This window comes from Typha angustifolia, chromosome 5 (assembly GCF_048772165.1).
Source record: "Typha angustifolia cultivar Huaian chromosome 5, ASM4877216v1, whole genome shotgun sequence".
NCBI classification, from domain to species: Eukaryota; Viridiplantae; Streptophyta; class Magnoliopsida; order Poales; family Typhaceae; genus Typha; species Typha angustifolia.
The window spans coordinates 4,504,303-4,521,716 of NC_133243.1; the positions used below are offsets into that span (position 1 = coordinate 4,504,303).

At 35.2% G+C, this 17,414-nt stretch overlaps 2 protein-coding genes across 2 annotated transcripts; both read left to right on the forward strand.

The window, feature by feature from the left end:
* The first annotated feature begins 1,072 nt into the window (after window positions 1-1,072).
* Window positions 1,073-11,079, forward strand: LOC140760031 (probable ATP synthase 24 kDa subunit, mitochondrial). The gene is made up of 7 exons (XM_073096802.1): window positions 1,073-1,229; window positions 2,647-2,749; window positions 3,584-3,728; window positions 6,470-6,580; window positions 9,050-9,196; window positions 10,099-10,221; window positions 10,704-11,079. Exons 1-7 carry the CDS (start codon window positions 1,191-1,193, stop codon window positions 10,765-10,767), a joined length of 732 nt encoding a protein of 243 aa, XP_072952903.1. The 5' UTR covers window positions 1,073-1,190; the 3' UTR covers window positions 10,768-11,079.
* A 1,710-nt stretch (window positions 11,080-12,789) lies between these two features.
* LOC140760418 (uncharacterized) lies at window positions 12,790-13,263 on the forward strand. Its single transcript, XM_073097351.1, has one exon. The coding sequence runs from the start codon at window positions 12,790-12,792 to the stop codon at window positions 13,261-13,263; it is 474 nt and encodes a 157-aa protein (XP_072953452.1).
* Window positions 13,264-17,414: the final 4,151 nt, after the last annotated feature.

Genomic DNA, 17,414 nt, shown 5'->3' on the forward strand with positions numbered 1-17,414 from the left:
GGATGCGATATTTTTTTGAGTCGGTTTATTAAAGACTTAACATTCCTGAATCTAAATTTATAAAGATAATTTTCTATTTTATTTATTTATTTATTTATCAAATTTTGATTTGTATATTTAGATTACAAGGAAATATCCTAGAGGAGTCCTTGCTAAAGTTTTATGATTCCATTGATAAAATATCTAAGTTTAATGATACCAAATTATCTATCAACAAAAGAACCCATAGATCACATACTAAATCATAAAAAAAGCATGCCTATTAGATTAGAAAATGAAAACAAACCTGAATCCATTGTTTAATCTTATAGAAATATGATTCTTCTAAGATAATAGGAAGATTTGGGTACTTTATTAACTTCCTCTATGTCCTAGGGACCATGCCCATTGGGTTATTGGGTCACATATGACTTAGGTCTATCATATAACACATATGACTTGGTCTCTACACATAAGGTGGTCCATACTTAATAGGTATAATTTATTAATGACTAATTCATCAAATCAAATAATTAAAAAAATATAATTAGATAGCTTAAGTCCATAATTATTTTAACATCCACTACTATTTTCTCATCATATCATATAAATTTCTAAAATATTAACTAATAATGTTATTTATATATGCTTACTATGCTTGTAAGTCAGTAATTTAAAAGCTTTTTATTGATAAAATAAATATTTTTAAATTTTATCATTAAAGTCAAGATCTATTTTCCTTCAAAACCAATATTTTTTTTTAATTTTTCATATTATATCAAAAATAATAATTATATCTTAGCTAGTTCAAGATCAAACACCTCATTTTCTTATAGCTTTTAACGTTTGAGATATCTAATCTATGACTAAGAAATAATCCCAAGATTTAGACTTAAATCAAACAAAATATTATACTCATGACAGAGAAAATTTGAAAGGGTTAATAATTTCGAAATATTTATATTGAAATAATATTAAATAATTTAAAAATAAAACAGTAAACCTGATCGTGATTTAATCCAACGGCTCCAGTCTCGCTGGATCCCGCATCATGCCACTCTCCTCAGCGGTTCGTCCGATGCCGATCCGACGGTTCTAAAGATGGCCAAATCGCATCATATCAATCCTCTGAGACGGCTACAGCGAGAACGCAAGCGAAACGCGAAGACGCCGAAGAAGGGCGCAGACTGAGATCCCCAGGCTTCCAATCCATGGCGTTGGCTTCTCGCCTCCTGTCCCGATCGCGACAGGTATCTCTCTTGATATCGTAGGCGAAACCCTAGTTTAGTTGTTTAGATCGTCTCTTAGATCTGTTGAGATGAGCAGATCTGCGAGGGCTTCTTTTCACAGGCACTTTACTAGAGAAATGTCGATGGAGTCGGGATTGAAATTTCCGATCTTTATTCCACTTTGATTGAGGAAGCCGATTTTGGAAACCGTCATTTTTTTTTTTCTTTTGGTATTGCTATATATTTGTAGAAAACGGTGAAGTCTGTTGCTTTAGTTTGGAGTTCTTTGTTACGGTTCTGTCGGCCTTCTTATTTGTACTAAAGTTTCATTTTTGGAGTGTAGATTTTTGAGTTTTGTCTAGTTCATAAGCCTTTTCATATGAATCCAATGTAAGGCGTGGGAATGGACTAGTTTTAGAATCACGTCGTATATTTTTGTGACTTCGTGGTTTTTTTTTTAAAAACTTCATGTTACCAGATGTTTGTAGTGATGAAACAATATTACTTGAAGTGATTGGATTGTTCATGGATCAGTCACGTAGCTGTTCGGAATTTTCTTATAAGCTGGTCTTTTTTGTTTTTCGTGCCAAGAGCAGTGTTTAAGTACATTCTTGATGTGGTTTGTGCTTCTCCATCTATTCTGTAGATTTTATTGGAAATCTGCCTTGGCATTTGTGATGTTCTAAGATGGATAATTAATAATTTAGGGACTTTTTGCATAATTGCCACTTAAGATTTTCAAAATATCACAATTCCAACTACATTGTTCAAAGTATCATAATTGCCACCGAAATCATTGTGCTTTTTCAAAAATACCATTTTGTTAGTTAAATCTAACTAATCATGAGTAAAACAAAACTTAGATAATAAAGAACTATTTTGCCATTGTAAAAATTATGAAAAATTTAAACTTTATCTAATATTATACCCAATACCATAGTACCACGAAATATATCTTGTTTTATGTGAGGCAAAAATTGTCGATAAATATCTTACACTTTAAACTTAAAAAAAGGGAGGTGTTTTAGTCATTTATATGTATTTATTAACTTTATTAATAATAAATTGTTAGGAATATTCTATTAAAAATTAACCATAATGACAATTTGTAAAGAGTCAAAAATATTTTAGTGTCAGTTTTGATATTTTAAAGAACGTAGTGGTAATTATGGTATTTTAAAAGTTTTCATGGCAATTATGTGAAATTCCCAATAATCTATAATCGGAAGTTATATTTATCTTTGCTTTGCGTTAATTATATAGAACTTAATGGACTTGAGAAGTGAATGGTTTGCGAACTGTCATTTTCCAGTATTGCCTGTTGGTTCTATTTGTTGTTCAGTTTTGTTTGCTTCATTATCTCAGTTTCTACCATATAACCATATTTTGACTGTGTGCAACCTCCTTTTACTTCTCTCTTATATTTGAACTATTGCAGCTATATGCTGGTCAAGCCATTTTGCAACATGGCCATGCTACTTCAGTTCGCTCCTATGCGAAAGAAGCTGCTCCAACTAATCTACCCCCCCTTAAGGGAGATGGTACATCCTTTTATATACAGCAAAAGTTTTAAATGAATTTTTTCTTGTGGTTTTGACTCTTCTTGATATACATTTAGCAGCAATAATGCTTAGTTCATTTCAATTGTCATTTAAGTTCTTTATGGACTTTAACGCAATTGTGCGGATGATTTTTTATGATCTTCAATATATTGCACTGGAATATGACCATGAGATTAGTTAGAAGGACGCTTAGTTGTTGAATGATGTTGACTCTGTTAACTTCAAAAGAACCATGTGAAACCTGTGGCTGCTTACAATAATTTATTTATTTAGTGATAGTTTTCATCTCCTTTTACTGCTTTTAAAGACTCATGTTATTTCTAGCTTATTTGTTTTCAACTTTTCTTGTGACCTCTCCTCATTTTTTCCCTGTTTATATCAAGTAAAAGCATTAGGAGTTTATCTTGATTCTTTATTTTGTGTCATGATTATGAAGCTTTGCAGACAGAAACCTCAACTCATCTTTTAGTCCATCTACAGGAAATATAATTAATGAAGCAATACCAACTCAAGTCATTTCCAGTTGTAGGCACTTTTTTTGTCTTACCCGTGATTTTGCAGAAAATACAATTTTTAATGCTTATCAAAGATTATTACTGATATGATATTCATGTTTCTGTGAAGATTTTTATCTACTAATAGTAGTCAACGTACAAATTGGGTGATCAATCAAAGATGTTATCCTGTATTTAGTCAGTGTACCATTGGACTACATTTCGATATGTCCTTTTAGTTTTTAATCATAAGTTATCCTTCATGTCTTCACCTTGTATATTCTAGTTCTGACAAACACAATTGTTTTTCTACTGGAAGAGATGTTGAAGAGCATATTCTATGAAGTAAAGAACAAATTTGAGATTGCCCTTGGGGTGCTTAAGAAGGAAAAGATCACAATTGATCCTGATGATCCTGCAGCAATTTCTCAATATGCGAAGGTTATGAAGACTATAAGAGAAAAGTGAGATAATTTTGCTTTTACATTTTAAATTACATACCCTGGAGCCATTAATCTGTTCCTTTTCATGATATCTACTTATCTCTTCTTTGTTCTTTTCAAAATGTCAAAGTATGGACATACTTTTATTCCTGATTATCTATCTGGTGAATCATTGTAGGTAACTAGGTATAGTGATGGTTCCTACTTTCCTTTATGAATTTAATGATCTAATCAGGTGCAATGACAATAAATCACCGGTGTTTCTTTTAGCTACCATTTCTTGAACTCCGTCAACATCTTTTAAAAGCTATTATTTTAATTTAAGCTTTCGGTCTAGTTGTGATTTCTCAATACCTGATAAATGAGGCTTGATCTTGAGCTCATGTGCAAAGCCAAAGGACTGAAAGAGAAAAAGAAATTATATACTTATAAATTATAATAGCTTTTTTGCTTCATCCTATGATGGCTCGGTTTCAAAGTGTTTATTAGCTTGACAAGGTATTTTCTGCAATGTCAAACTCATAACACCCTGTTGGTTGTTTGGTGCCCAATTACCTAGGGGTACTATAGAATGCCCTAGCCAGTTACTCTCTTTTAGAAGAAAAATAGAGGAGTGAAAAAGAAAGTGAAAATTGAAAGGGAAGAAAGAAACATGACCATAAACAGGAGAAATGGAAATTCGGAAGGAGAAATAAGATCCTTTTAACTGGCAAATGTATATGTTATTACTTATGCAGAGGTGCCCACCAAAATCATCTTAATTGTGGAATAACTTAGAATTATTAAGATACTATATTACAAAATATAAATAGGTCATTAATTAGGGGTAGCAATTGGGTATTTGGGTTAGGTTAGCTGAGTTTGGGTCGTGTCATGGTAATGCAAATATGAACATGACCCGTCTATTAAGCGGGTAAAATTTCTAAATACGAATATGACTTATTTATTAAACGGATTACATGGGTCATAAACAAATTATCAAATGATAAATGGGCTTATTTGGGTTATAAATGGGTTTATTTGTGTCATAAATAGATTTTTTATTTGGTGTTATAAATTTGGATGGTAAATTGGTTATGCATATCACAATTGGTTTGTCATGTCATAAATGGGTTGGCAGGTCAGATTATAAATGGGTTAAACATGTTAAAATGGTTAAATTAAATTGGTTGAGGTAATAAACACAAACATGAATTCTTTAATAATTGGTTAGACGGGTCAACCATTTATTATTCAAACCCGATTATATTAAATCTAAACCCATTTAAAACCTTCGGTTTCGTGTCAGGTTAATAGTCGGGTCCAAAATTGCCACCTTATCATTAATGAATTCCTATGAAAAGTGCACGTAGATGCACCTATGTTGCTTTTTCTTAGTATGTTAAGAAGTTGCCCAAGTAGTTGGGCTATGTGCCTTAATGATGGATCAATAGAAAGTTTGATCGAGGAAGCTATGACATGAATAGGTGCATGTCAAATTTCTAGTTATCACCAAGTCACTGTGACTATAGATTTCAATCTGCTTCATTAGTAGAGTGGTTTGGATGGATCTATTGTAGTTCAACTAGAAGGTGAGGTTCATGAAGATGTCACACGTATAATAAGAACATAGTGGTAAAAATTCTAAAATGGTGAAGTTCCTTTAGTGTGTTGCTTAATCATATTAACTTAAGCAAATTGAGAAACTTGTAGAAGGCATATAAGGCCATTCAAGCTTTATGGATTGAGATGCTGAGCAAATAGGAAATGACATATGCAAAAGTTTGATGTCATTGAAATGAAGGTATTCAGATGGATGTTGGGTTATAATCTCATAGAAATATAGGACTGATTGTACCCTGCACTAGTTATATGTAGAAACTGTTGAGGATAAGTTATTTATGAAAAGATTGGGACGGTTGAGAACTTGAGAACTGTCTAGCAAAGATCATAGAAATGCACCAATATAGAGGAATGATTTTATTTGTAAAAGGTTCCTTGAGAGGAGGGCAACATTAGAACTAATCTGGGAGCTATAAAACTCGAATACCTTATATGAGGTGTGCCTTATGCGTTATCTAATGATGGACACTTGGTTAGTGAGCTTTTTAATGAACCTTTGGCACTATGGATTGCTTTTTTGTTGATAGAATGATATGCATTTTTTATCATATATTGTATTGATTGATAATAGATAGCAAATATAATTTTTTATAATTTATTTATTGCCACATATTCTTGCCATATCCATATCCATATCTTTTTTTTTATTTTTTATTTTTTATAAGGATTTACCATATCCCCCCTAATCCTAACATATCCGTATCCCATAGCCATATTTGTGCTTCATTGTGTGGGAGGAAGTAGTGAGAAAGGAAAATAATATCACCTGATTTGCCAGAGAATAAATTGAGCTAACTGGAAGAGAGGATGTGATCAGTGATTAGAAATAGTTGGAACTAGAGGTTTGCTGTTATTGTTCTGTTAGGTCAGAATATCAATTGTATCAGTTCTTAGTTGACCACTATGTCTTTGTAAAAGAGAAATTATATAGGAACTTGGGAATTAGGACATGCTCTTTACTTTAAAGCTACTTTGCTTATGGTGGTGTAGCATGTAGATTGATCATTTTCAAGATATTCATTTTGCTTACTTTACATTGGTCCTGTTATACTGAAAGTGTTTTTGATTTTATGGATTTTATCAGTGTTCAATTATGAGAAATTTAAAATTTTCATGTCTGAGAGATGAAGTTTTAATATGATAATTTGATCTTCATGCAGAGCGGATCTATTTTCAGAGTCTCAGCGAATTAAATATAACATTGAGCAGAGGACTCAAGGCATTCCTGATGCTCGAACATATTTGTTGACACTTCAGGAGATCAGAATCAAGTACCCATGTTTCTTTCTCTCTACTTTGTCTGTTCTAAATATTCTTTATTTCGTTTGTTTTAATTTTTAATCAGTAACTTACTATGGGTGTCGCCTTGTGCTTATATTATCTTGCTTCTGTCCAGTCACATCTGAATTGTCATTTTCGTTGTCATGCTTTTCTTCCTGATAATCTTGTTATATTCCAGTTTGATGAAGCCAGTTAGATATGGTTTTCCTTTCCTGTGATATTGAAAAAGCCTTGTATATGAAATGACTGACTCTTAGCTTATAATGACAAATTTGAGACTTCTTTGTTATGAGAAATTTGAGAGATTGTAGTGTGGTGTAGGCTTATGAGGTGAGGGCTTGCATGAATTAGAAAATAGGCTTCAAGAGGTATCTATCTCTTGTACTAACATTACAGATGTAAGTTACAACTTTTCTTGTGCACTGCTCAGTCAACATGGGATCTAATCAATATTCTCTAGTTGGGATTTAAATGAAAAAATATATATATATATTTTTTTTTGGGAGTAGAAGTCAAATATACGCAAGTGCTGGATGACCCTATGCACAGATAGCAGGAGCATGATCTGTACAAAGTCTGAATCTGTCTTTAGGTTTGGTCCCCATGAATGAGTGTGTTTAGTTGTTTTTCTTGTTTCTTTCTTATTGTGGCAGCTAATAAGGAGGGGCGAAAGTGATTGAATTGGTAAGTATTAAAATATACATTTTTTTAATGTACTGTATAAAGACTTGAATGATGACAAGGTTTATCAAGTATTGAAGTTTTGATGTATCTCATGTAATTTTCAAAATTTTAAAGCTAGATTTGTGGAACACCATTTATTGTTGAGATTAGGAATTGATGCTTATTTTCATAGATGTGGTATTCTACGACATGTGTGTCAGAATATCTCACATATTTGCACATGTCTGAAATAGTTTTCAGTCTAGTTATGGTACTAATCGGTCTTTAGAAGTTGATGCAAAAAGAAAGGATGTCCCAGTACACAGTATTCCTTGGAAGGGTTTAGCATTGATCGATTTTAGTTCTAGGGTGAGTCAGTATATGGCTGAGGTTATGATAGGCATCACCAGTTGTTAGAAGAGTTGCTAGCCACTGTACAGAAGTTAGAAATTTGGTTCCTGGTTTAGATGCTTGAAGCCTTTTGTCAGGAGACTATGATGTTGTATACAATATCCATCACAAACTTTCAGCTAGGTTCTTGGATTCTGATGATATTGTACTTTGGGCCTGTGATAATACAATGGCAGTCATTAGGCAGCATATTATCAGCTATTTGATGCATCTGCATTTTTAGTCCATGATGACCTACTTGAGTTTGCAATGTATGAAAAGCTCAGTCATGGAACTTCCTTATGGGATATGCCTACAAGGCACACTAAGTGAGCACGTTATGCTAAAATGATGCATATACTATAACCTTCTGTCAGACTATCAGTGGTACACAGTCATACTGATATATACATACAGTGGGTAGTCAGTAACTCAGTATTTTAACCTGCAATATAATTAGTTATTAATTCTTCCTTTCTTCCTTTCTAGTATAATTGGGTAATTGCTTTTCTTTCCCAAAAACATAATTAGTTATCAGAATAATTTAGGAGCATAATATTGGTAAGCAGATATTAAGATCATAAGAACTTTTCTTTTATCAGAACCAAGGTTCGTAAGAATTGTTATGCTTCTAGAGTCAAAATCAGAAGATCCTTGAGTTATTTGTTTAGCATTGTTTCCATGTTTTTAGCTTTGTTTCATTTAATTAATGTATTATGGAGTTTGTCCCGTATTATTATGCTTGCTGTATGCTTATTCTGCGACACCAATATTGGAGAGAGAAAGGGAGCAAATCATCATATAATCATTACACCACACTATGGCTCTTAGTAAGAAATTGTTCGTCAAGATTAATTTTTGCTTGAGCCTTCTCTTGTACATCTCTTTTTTTTTCCTCTTCTAGTGTTTGCTTTCTGGTTCATAAGGGAGAAGGATAGTTACTTATTGATGTCACTAACCATAGCTGCCGTTATTGGGAATTTTTATGTATTTGATGAGGGGAGACAAGGAAATATTTGGTTTTAAAAATTGATGGTCTTATTGGTGTTTTCAAATGAAGCTTCTTGTCAGGTATATATATGCCATCTGATTGGGCCTGACAGCATAACAGCGATAAACCAATTTTTTGAACCAAAAATCTATTGTGATTTAGGGGGATGAGAGTCACTTTATCTGTTCGATGACTCTTCATTAATAAGGAAAAGTTTTTTAATAAAAAAAATTAATAAGGAGGGTTTTCTTCATGAATAAACCCCCTAGAGGCTAGGACCAACAACAGGCCTTAGTCTCTTGGAAGAATATGCTGGTACATGATAACTTCCCATTGTTGTCAAAATGTCTCTTATCTCTCTTGATCACCTTGCAGTTGTATTACTTTTTTTTTCTTTTCAATTTTGGTTTTCCAGGAACGGTCTCAGAGATGACCTTGGTGCTGAGTCTATGATGATGGAAGCGCTAGAAAAAGTTGAGAAGGAGATTAAAAAACCTCTTTTGAGGTCTGACAAGAAGAACATGAGTCTTCTCTTAGCTGAGTTTGACAAGATAAACAAAAAGTATGATACAGTGAATGCATATATTTTGTATTATCTACAATAGCTTTACCATGGTCCTACAGTGCCAACAGTAATTTTCTCTTCACAGGTTATTGATTGCATTTTCTTCTCTGCATAGCTTTGATCACAAGTATAAGATATTTGTGCATGATATTATCAGACTCCTGTATTGTCTACAATAGCTTTACCATGGTTCTGCAGTCCAGCAGTAATTTTTCTCTCCTCAGGTTATTGATTGCATTTTCTTCTCTGCATAGCTTTGATCACAGGTATAATATTTTTGTGCATGATAATAAATGGGATGAAAGTCTTAACAAATTCATTTTATAATTCTGGACCATACAGTAGACATATTGTATATTGGCCTTGTGGGCTTAAAATTAAGAACCTTTATGTAAGATCTGAAGGTTTCATGATATTCTTGTTCTAAAGTTGTTGATCAAGACTAGGACTTGAATTTCTTCTCCTCTTAAAAAAAGGGTAATAAGAGTCTAATATTAATGCACATTGTAGAAATCTGATGTCCAAGAGTAGAGGACTAGAAGCAGAGATACACTTGAGAGTTCTCTGCACTGAACAACATCATAGGTTGCTTTAGGTTTAGGCAGATCAATTACTGATACAGTTCTAACATTAGTTCTGAACAGAAAGCTATGCTCCTAAGCACATTGCAAGTATTTGATTTGATTTTGGGATATAATAATCGACATTTTCTAAATACATGTTGATTATTTATCAATTATGTAAGGTAATCCAAAAGATTGTGATTATAAGCATTGGTAGGTAATTCTTGTCATATCTCTTTTTTGGACTGTTATCAGTGACCTTACTGTTCACAATTACATGGCATGATGTGAGATCACTCATATTGCTTCTGTTTTTTGTTCATGGATATTAAATAGGCTTGGGATTCGGAAAGAAGATCTTCCCAAGTATGAGGAAGAGTTGGAACTGAAACTTGCTAAAGCAGACTTGCAGGAGTTAAAGAAAGATGCTGTGGAAGCCATGGAGACCCAGCTGAAAAGGTATGTAATTCTATTTCAGAGGAATCTTTGTGGTTAGAAGGCGATTGAGAAAGGTGATTGTTTAATTACTTGGGGCGTATTGTGCATATGGGGTACAAGTCTTTTGTTGTTGTGGCTTTAATATTGTTCAGGGTGATGTAGTGGTTTCATTTGAACAGATTCTCATGCAGCATGTTTGTACTAATCAGGATTAAAATTTTCTTTCCTTGAACCTCATTTGGCGACTGCTGAAATTTTGATCCTTGTGATACTATTTAATACATCAATATGTTTTGCTTGAAGTTGGGACTAAATGCTTTGCCGTTGTAATATGTTTTTCTTGAACCAGGCTAATATTATGATCCTCTTTACTATTAGGTAGAAGAACTGCATGACAAATAGATAGTCTGTCCTTGTGTAATATCACCTCAGAGTTTCGATTTTCTCATCAGGTTACCTACAGCTGTTGATGCTACTTATTCCTTTATGACTTGAATGTACAGGGAAGAGTTCAAAGACGAGGAGATGGTTGATGTCAAGTCATTGGATATTCGGAACTTCCTGTAGGACTCAATTGTATGGCTACAATAAGGCTTGGTTTGTTATGCCCTTCTCCAGTTTTGAAGCAGTGTGCTGTTAGAAGCAACACTTTGGTGACAAACATCGACAAGCCTTGTTAATTTGTAATAAGCAACAGGATGTGCCTATGACATTGGACACTGAAGTATTTTCTTCCAACCTTAAGCATTGCTGGAAGTTATTCAACTGTTCATGGATGTTTGATGTTCACCGCATTTTTATGATGGACAGTTTGTTTTTCACACAAATGTCCTTATACAGTGGTATGAGTGATAATGTTGCTGCTTATATTGATGATAATGTGGTTTAAAACCTTTTGCAGAGCACTACGCTTCTGTTCCTAAGCATATGCATTCATAGGCTCTGATTGCCTATAATATTTCATGGCCAAACATTCCATTGTGTCAAGTTGGAACTTCATTTTCTAGAGCTGAATACTAATTATAACAATAGCAAGCATCTGATATTTTGCCATCCTTTTGTAGATGGCACTTTATAGAGTTATTGACTGATTGGTCCTTAATTTGGCCTCATATCAGTGTGTTTTATCATTAAGAGAAGATATGGTCATACGAATTAGAGATACAAAAGACACTTTGGCTTCCCTAGGTTTTAGTCAAAATATTAAGCCGTCAAGCTTAAGTACTAAGTTGTTTGAGCCATAGAACTAAATTGTGTCTAAGTTAAGTCAAACCCTTTATTCACCATAAAACTATGGGTGGTATCATTTTTTTGTCATATGAATTCATATATATATATATATATATATATTAGGATCATATCATCAATTGAGATTCATTTCTAGGGTTTGACTATGGTCCTGAGATCTCCTTTTTCCTGTTCTTTGTTGATGAGGATGCATTATTGTTGATGCATCATGCATGACAACCAAATAGAAACTTCTGGATGAGACAATATATCCATCAAAATGATCAAATAAATCAAGGGCCTATTATAGCCCTATTCCTTTGTCACAAAGCTTACCATTTTTTTTGGGTACATACTGTTTACCAAACTATCTATCACTCAGCTAACAGGAACTGCAAATTAGACCCAATCCAATCTGGCCCACCACCCACCTGGCTGCCCCCCCCCCCCCCCCCCCCCCCCCCCCCCACCCCCCCACCCTCCTTCTCAACAACCCTCCACTTATTGGCACCAGATCCTCTGTATCCCTGGCTGCAGAAAGCTGAACACATTTCCCATTCTCACTTGTAGAATAAGTTCAATACTAGTATAATTATACTAACTTTTAATACTTGCATAAGAGAACCTATTCTAGTATAAGCTTTTCATGTGTTTCTTTTATAAATTAGTGTAATGCATAGAGTTACACTCGATGTGGTATAAAATTGAAATGATAGTTTGGCAAATAACTGAATTACTCTTTACGATGAACGAACGGATGAGAGATAAGAGAGTGATTAAAGTGATATTTTTCTTAATATTAAGTAATACATAGTAAATATGAGAATTTTCGATGAAAATGGAGATGAGACTCTAGGTATTATTATGCTAATATTAAGATATAAGATTTTATACCATCTTCCATTAAATCATCAGAGTGGTTTAAGGTATTAGTATTTCTTTTAAACAAACTCTTGGGCAGAATGTAAAAGGGTTAATCAAAGTAAAATAGTCCCTACAGCATCTAAAATTTATTTAATAAATGATATTTTTCAATAAAAAAATTAAAGAGATAATCAACAAAATGAGGCACTTGAGATGTTTTAAATAGTTTAGAGAGTCAATATATAATTATTCCAATATAAATACATAATAATAATAATAATAATAAATTTCCCAAACATTTTACCAGATTAACAAAATTAGCAGCCAAAATGATAGGCTCCTAAGTTACACTGGATGCAGCAAGTTCCTGCAACCAAGGATGTAGAGAATCCTACTTTCCCTACTTATTTCTACATTGACCACAACCCAGGAGAATTATAACCGTCTCTTCCTCCTTATAACCTCCATCTCTCATCTCCTCTTCCAGTCTCCAAAGCAATGGATTGGTACTCTTGGCTCTCCAACTCCGGCCTCGATCCGTCCCTCGTCTACGAGTACTCCCTCCTCTTCTCCCGCAACGAGCTCGAGGAATGCGACGTAGCCCACTTCAACCACGAGTTCCTCCAAAGCATGGGGATCGCCATTGCCAAGCATCGGATCGAGATACTCAAGCTAGCCAAGAAGGAGAATTCCATGTCCCCACGTCGGCTCCTCGCGGTGATCCACAGAACCAGGAGGTTCTTATCCAGGTACCTTAGCTCCTTGATCCAAAGAGACGGCTCGGCTATCGTCGTGCTTCCCAGACCCACGTATCATGGAGGTGGGCATTGGAAGGGGAGTGCCATGTTGAGGAGGAGCAAGAGGCCAGCGCTACTTTTAAAGCACAACAGGCGCATGATCACCGGCGGCGAGCACCGCGGCGGCGAGGAGGTGGGGTGGGACTCCATGTTCAAGAACTTGAAGCCCACTTGAGCGAGTTCATGGAGGAGGAGTGTGGTTTCTTTTGTGTGAAAGGAGGCAGGACTTTCTTTATGGGGTTGCTTTTATTAGTGAAGAGTGGAGTGTAGAAGAAACCCCACCACCACCTTAGGGCAATTGGGTGCTTGCTTTAGACTTTTGATACAATTAACTTTTTGAGAAATTGATTCAAACCACCATCCATTTTTTTACTTTTATTATTATTATTATTATTATTATTATTATTATTATTATTATTATTATTATTATTATTATTATTATTATTATTATTATTATTATTATTATTTATACTCTATCTTATCAAAATTTATCATTCGACTCTGCATCACGAGTTTAATACTTAAAAAATATTGGGTTAATATTCCGTTAATTTCAAAAATAAAAATTTTAATACCTAAATTACCTCTCGTAGGGTGAGAATAGTTTTGGTCTACACTTAAAAGATTAAGTTAAATTTTCAATTAAAACGTTAATATTGAGATGTTAAACCCAAAATCCGGGGTTGAACAATTAATACACAAGGTAGAGTGTAAATAATAATAAAAATAAAATGCAGAGTGTTTTTGGATGAATTTCTCTAATTTTTATTTTTCTAAATATATATATATATATATTTTTCACTTTTGTCTTTCTACTTAATTTTTCTAAATTTATAAAACAAAGGATGAATAGTAGTAATTGAATTTGTTAGTTTAACTGGTTGATTCAAAAACTAGCTAAAATTAAAAGACTTAGAAGGAAGCAACAATGTTATATCATGCATGAGTCCATGACTATGTTTCAATAGAAAAACAGACCAACAAAGTTAATACTAATAAGAGGTTAGATTTGAACTATGAAGTGTGTGTAATAAATTATAAGAGAGATAAGTTATGACTATGTGTGTTTTATTGCTAACAAATTGAAAACAGGCCAATCTAATCCTAATGCCAGAAAAGTAGACAAGTTTCTAAACTATTAAAGCACAAAAAATACTTTGTAAATATTGAGCTAGAACCAACACTCTTTTTGTGGGAGGTGTGATTCATCTCATGGAAAAGGTGACCAACTTCAACTTGGATTTGTAGGATCTTTTCTCCTGAGGAGTTCTAAGATCCACATATGATTTAAGTTTTTTTTTTTTAATTTTTTTATTTATTCTGAGGACTTCTATTCCTACTCCTAATAGGAAAAATGAAGATTTTGATATAACCCATAAGCATGAAGCTTTGAAGATTTACATTTATTTTGCATTTGTAGGATTGTCATGGCCATTACTACTGTAGTATTGGAGTTCTCTAGTATTGTATGATTGCCATTAACAAAGATCTTTACAATTGATATTAGAACAGCAACTAGTGAGAATCTCATTGGTGGAGGTTGTGAAACATCAGCAATGGCAGAATCCACCAGATTAACAACTCTTACTAAGGCTTCTAAGAACAATAGACTTCAGATACATGAGTTGGCTGATCAACTTTAGTTCCAATCCAGTGACACAAATTTGAGGTTAGAAATAGAGCAAACTGCTACTAGGTCTAAGTTTGGAAGGGTCCACTGAAAGATAGCAAACCCATATGCATCTTGGTGGATCGCAGTGGAAGTACCCACAACTTCTTAACCTTGCTACTATAATGACAAGACATTGTACACTAGAGTGTGCTATTCCTCTTCAAGAAGCTGTGGCAAATGGTCAGAAACTCATCAGCTCTTCCAAGTGCTCACAATTAACATGGACTATGCAACGCTACCTTTTTATTGCTGATATGAGGATTATTTAGTTGGGAGGGTGTGACATGGTCTTTGGGGTAAATTGGATAAAGCAATACAACCCCATCGTCTTTGACTTTGTCACCCTCCAACTTAGATTTCAGCGGCGGCATAGACAAGAAGTCATACTCAAAGGTTGTTATCTCTCAACTAGTGGCAACAATAAAAAGATAATAAGGGACTAAACTTTCCAGCATAGAAAAAGTACAACTGTTAGAATTAATAGCATAATTTGATGATATCTTTGCTGAACCTCATGACCTTCATCGAGCTAGATTGCATGACCATTGCATCCACCTCAAGGCAAGGGTGACTCCTCCAAATTAAAGACTTTATCGAATTTCCTTTGCTTAGAAGTCAGAGGTGGAAAAGATTGTTCAAGAACTACTTCATTCAGGAGTAACACAACCCAACCATAATCCCTTCTTTTTGCCTATCCTATTGGTGAAACAGAAAGAAAGAGGCTGGAGGTTTTGTGTAGATTATGGCAAGCTCAATGATTTGATAATAAAAAATAACTACTCAATTCCAGTTTTTGGAGAACTACTCGATGAGCTGCATGGGTCTAAGGTCTTCTCAGAACTTGATCTTAGATTTAGATATCACCAAATCCAAATGAGTTCCTCAGACATTTCAAAGACTGCCTTCCAAATACATAATGGCCATTACGAATTTAAGGTTATGCCGTTTGGACTTTGCAATGCCCCTGCAAGAGGCTGGAGTTGCATTACAAAAAAGTGAAGCAATATGTTGCTATAGATGCTTTATGCCAAATGTCAACTAACACTAGTTCTTGTGCTGTTTTACCCCTAATTACTCCTTCGTTGGAAGAAGTACATAGATCATATGACGAGAAAGGATTTGCTGCAGTCCTTCCTAAGTTGGCCATTACCTCTTTAGTCAGCAGTTTCATTTTATTGCAGGGGATAATCAAATACAAAGGTCGAATCTATTTGGGCTCTACAACTGACATTAGGCTTAAGGTAAACTATAACACCCTCAACCAAAAAAAAAAGAAAAAAAAAGAAAAAAAAAAACGCACGTGCATTAGTTGCGAGAGGTGAGAGAGAAAGGTGTCGGAGTGGAGCCAGACCCCACTCCCACCCCCTTCCCTTTCGCCCTTGTAAAAGCCTAACTCCCCTCGACTCTTCTCTTTCCCCAACCTCTCTCTTCTCTCTCTCTTCTCTATTTTGTGTTGCCGAAGACCTCGATGAGGGCCGTGGATCATCAGAGCACCGGCAGACCAAATTGAGACCCCAATCTGATCCTCAGGTCACCCTCCATCTCCCCTTAAAATTAATTTAATTTTTGCTTAGTAAATCATAGATAAAATCTTAGTTTTACTATTATTATCTTCATTGGAGAAATTTGTTAGCTGATGACTTCGGGTCGACCACCCATTGGTCAGGGAAGTTTTCCCGCATTAATCCCTTGTCGTGGGTACCAAATTTGGGTACCCACGGGGTGCGTGGGAGGCGATGCCATGTCACCTCCCACCATTAGTTTCTCGAGATGCTGTTGGCCACCACCAATGGTGGTGACTCGCTCGTCAGCCTCAGTTGACTCCTCTCTTCATGTGGAAGAGGTGGATACTCAGGGTTGAGGGCTTCGAGCCCTTTTGCACCAAGGTGGGAACTTCCATGGCCACCGGCCATGGAGTTCCTTACTCCTCACCGTCGACCACTACGCATGATGGTTTAACCTTAGCTTCAACCCAAGTTGACCTCGTCGACTTTGGGGAGTCGATGGAGCTTGGCTGTCGACAACGGTGATTGTTGGCAGCAGCTCCATCTCCCTCTCTCGTCTTCTTCCTCAGAGGAAGACAAAGTTGGGTGGGGGTTGGATCAAACCCCCACTAGCTCATGCGGGCTATGGGGCGGGCTCTAGTTATGGGCGTGGGTAGCCCACGCCCGTAGCTAGCGGTGGATTGGGCTCGTGAGCCCAATCCATTCGGACCTTTGTGGGCTACAAGGTGGGTTGCAGCCAATGCTTGTAGCTAGCGATGGATTGGACTCAGCCTAGTCCAGCCAATCTTTATGGGTTGTAATGGTGGACTGAGCTCTTAAGCCCATCTCAACCAATCTTTGGGCAATCTACAGGGTGGGCTGTGGCCTACACCTGTAGCCAACCTATTATTTTTGGCTTAGTGGGCTGTGGGTAGGCCTGCAGCCATTTCCTCAAATACTGATGCAAGGCTGGGCCTTGAGCCCAGCCAACATATGGACCATAGGCTAGCCACTATTAGTCTTTTATTTGTGTTAGCTATCTTTTTGATTATTTTTCTCAATCATTTTATTAACATAAATTTAGGATAATACATAACTAAATTAGGTAGTTAAATTTATTAATCATTCCAATTTTATTATTAATACGTTTGATATTTGTACCTAAGGATA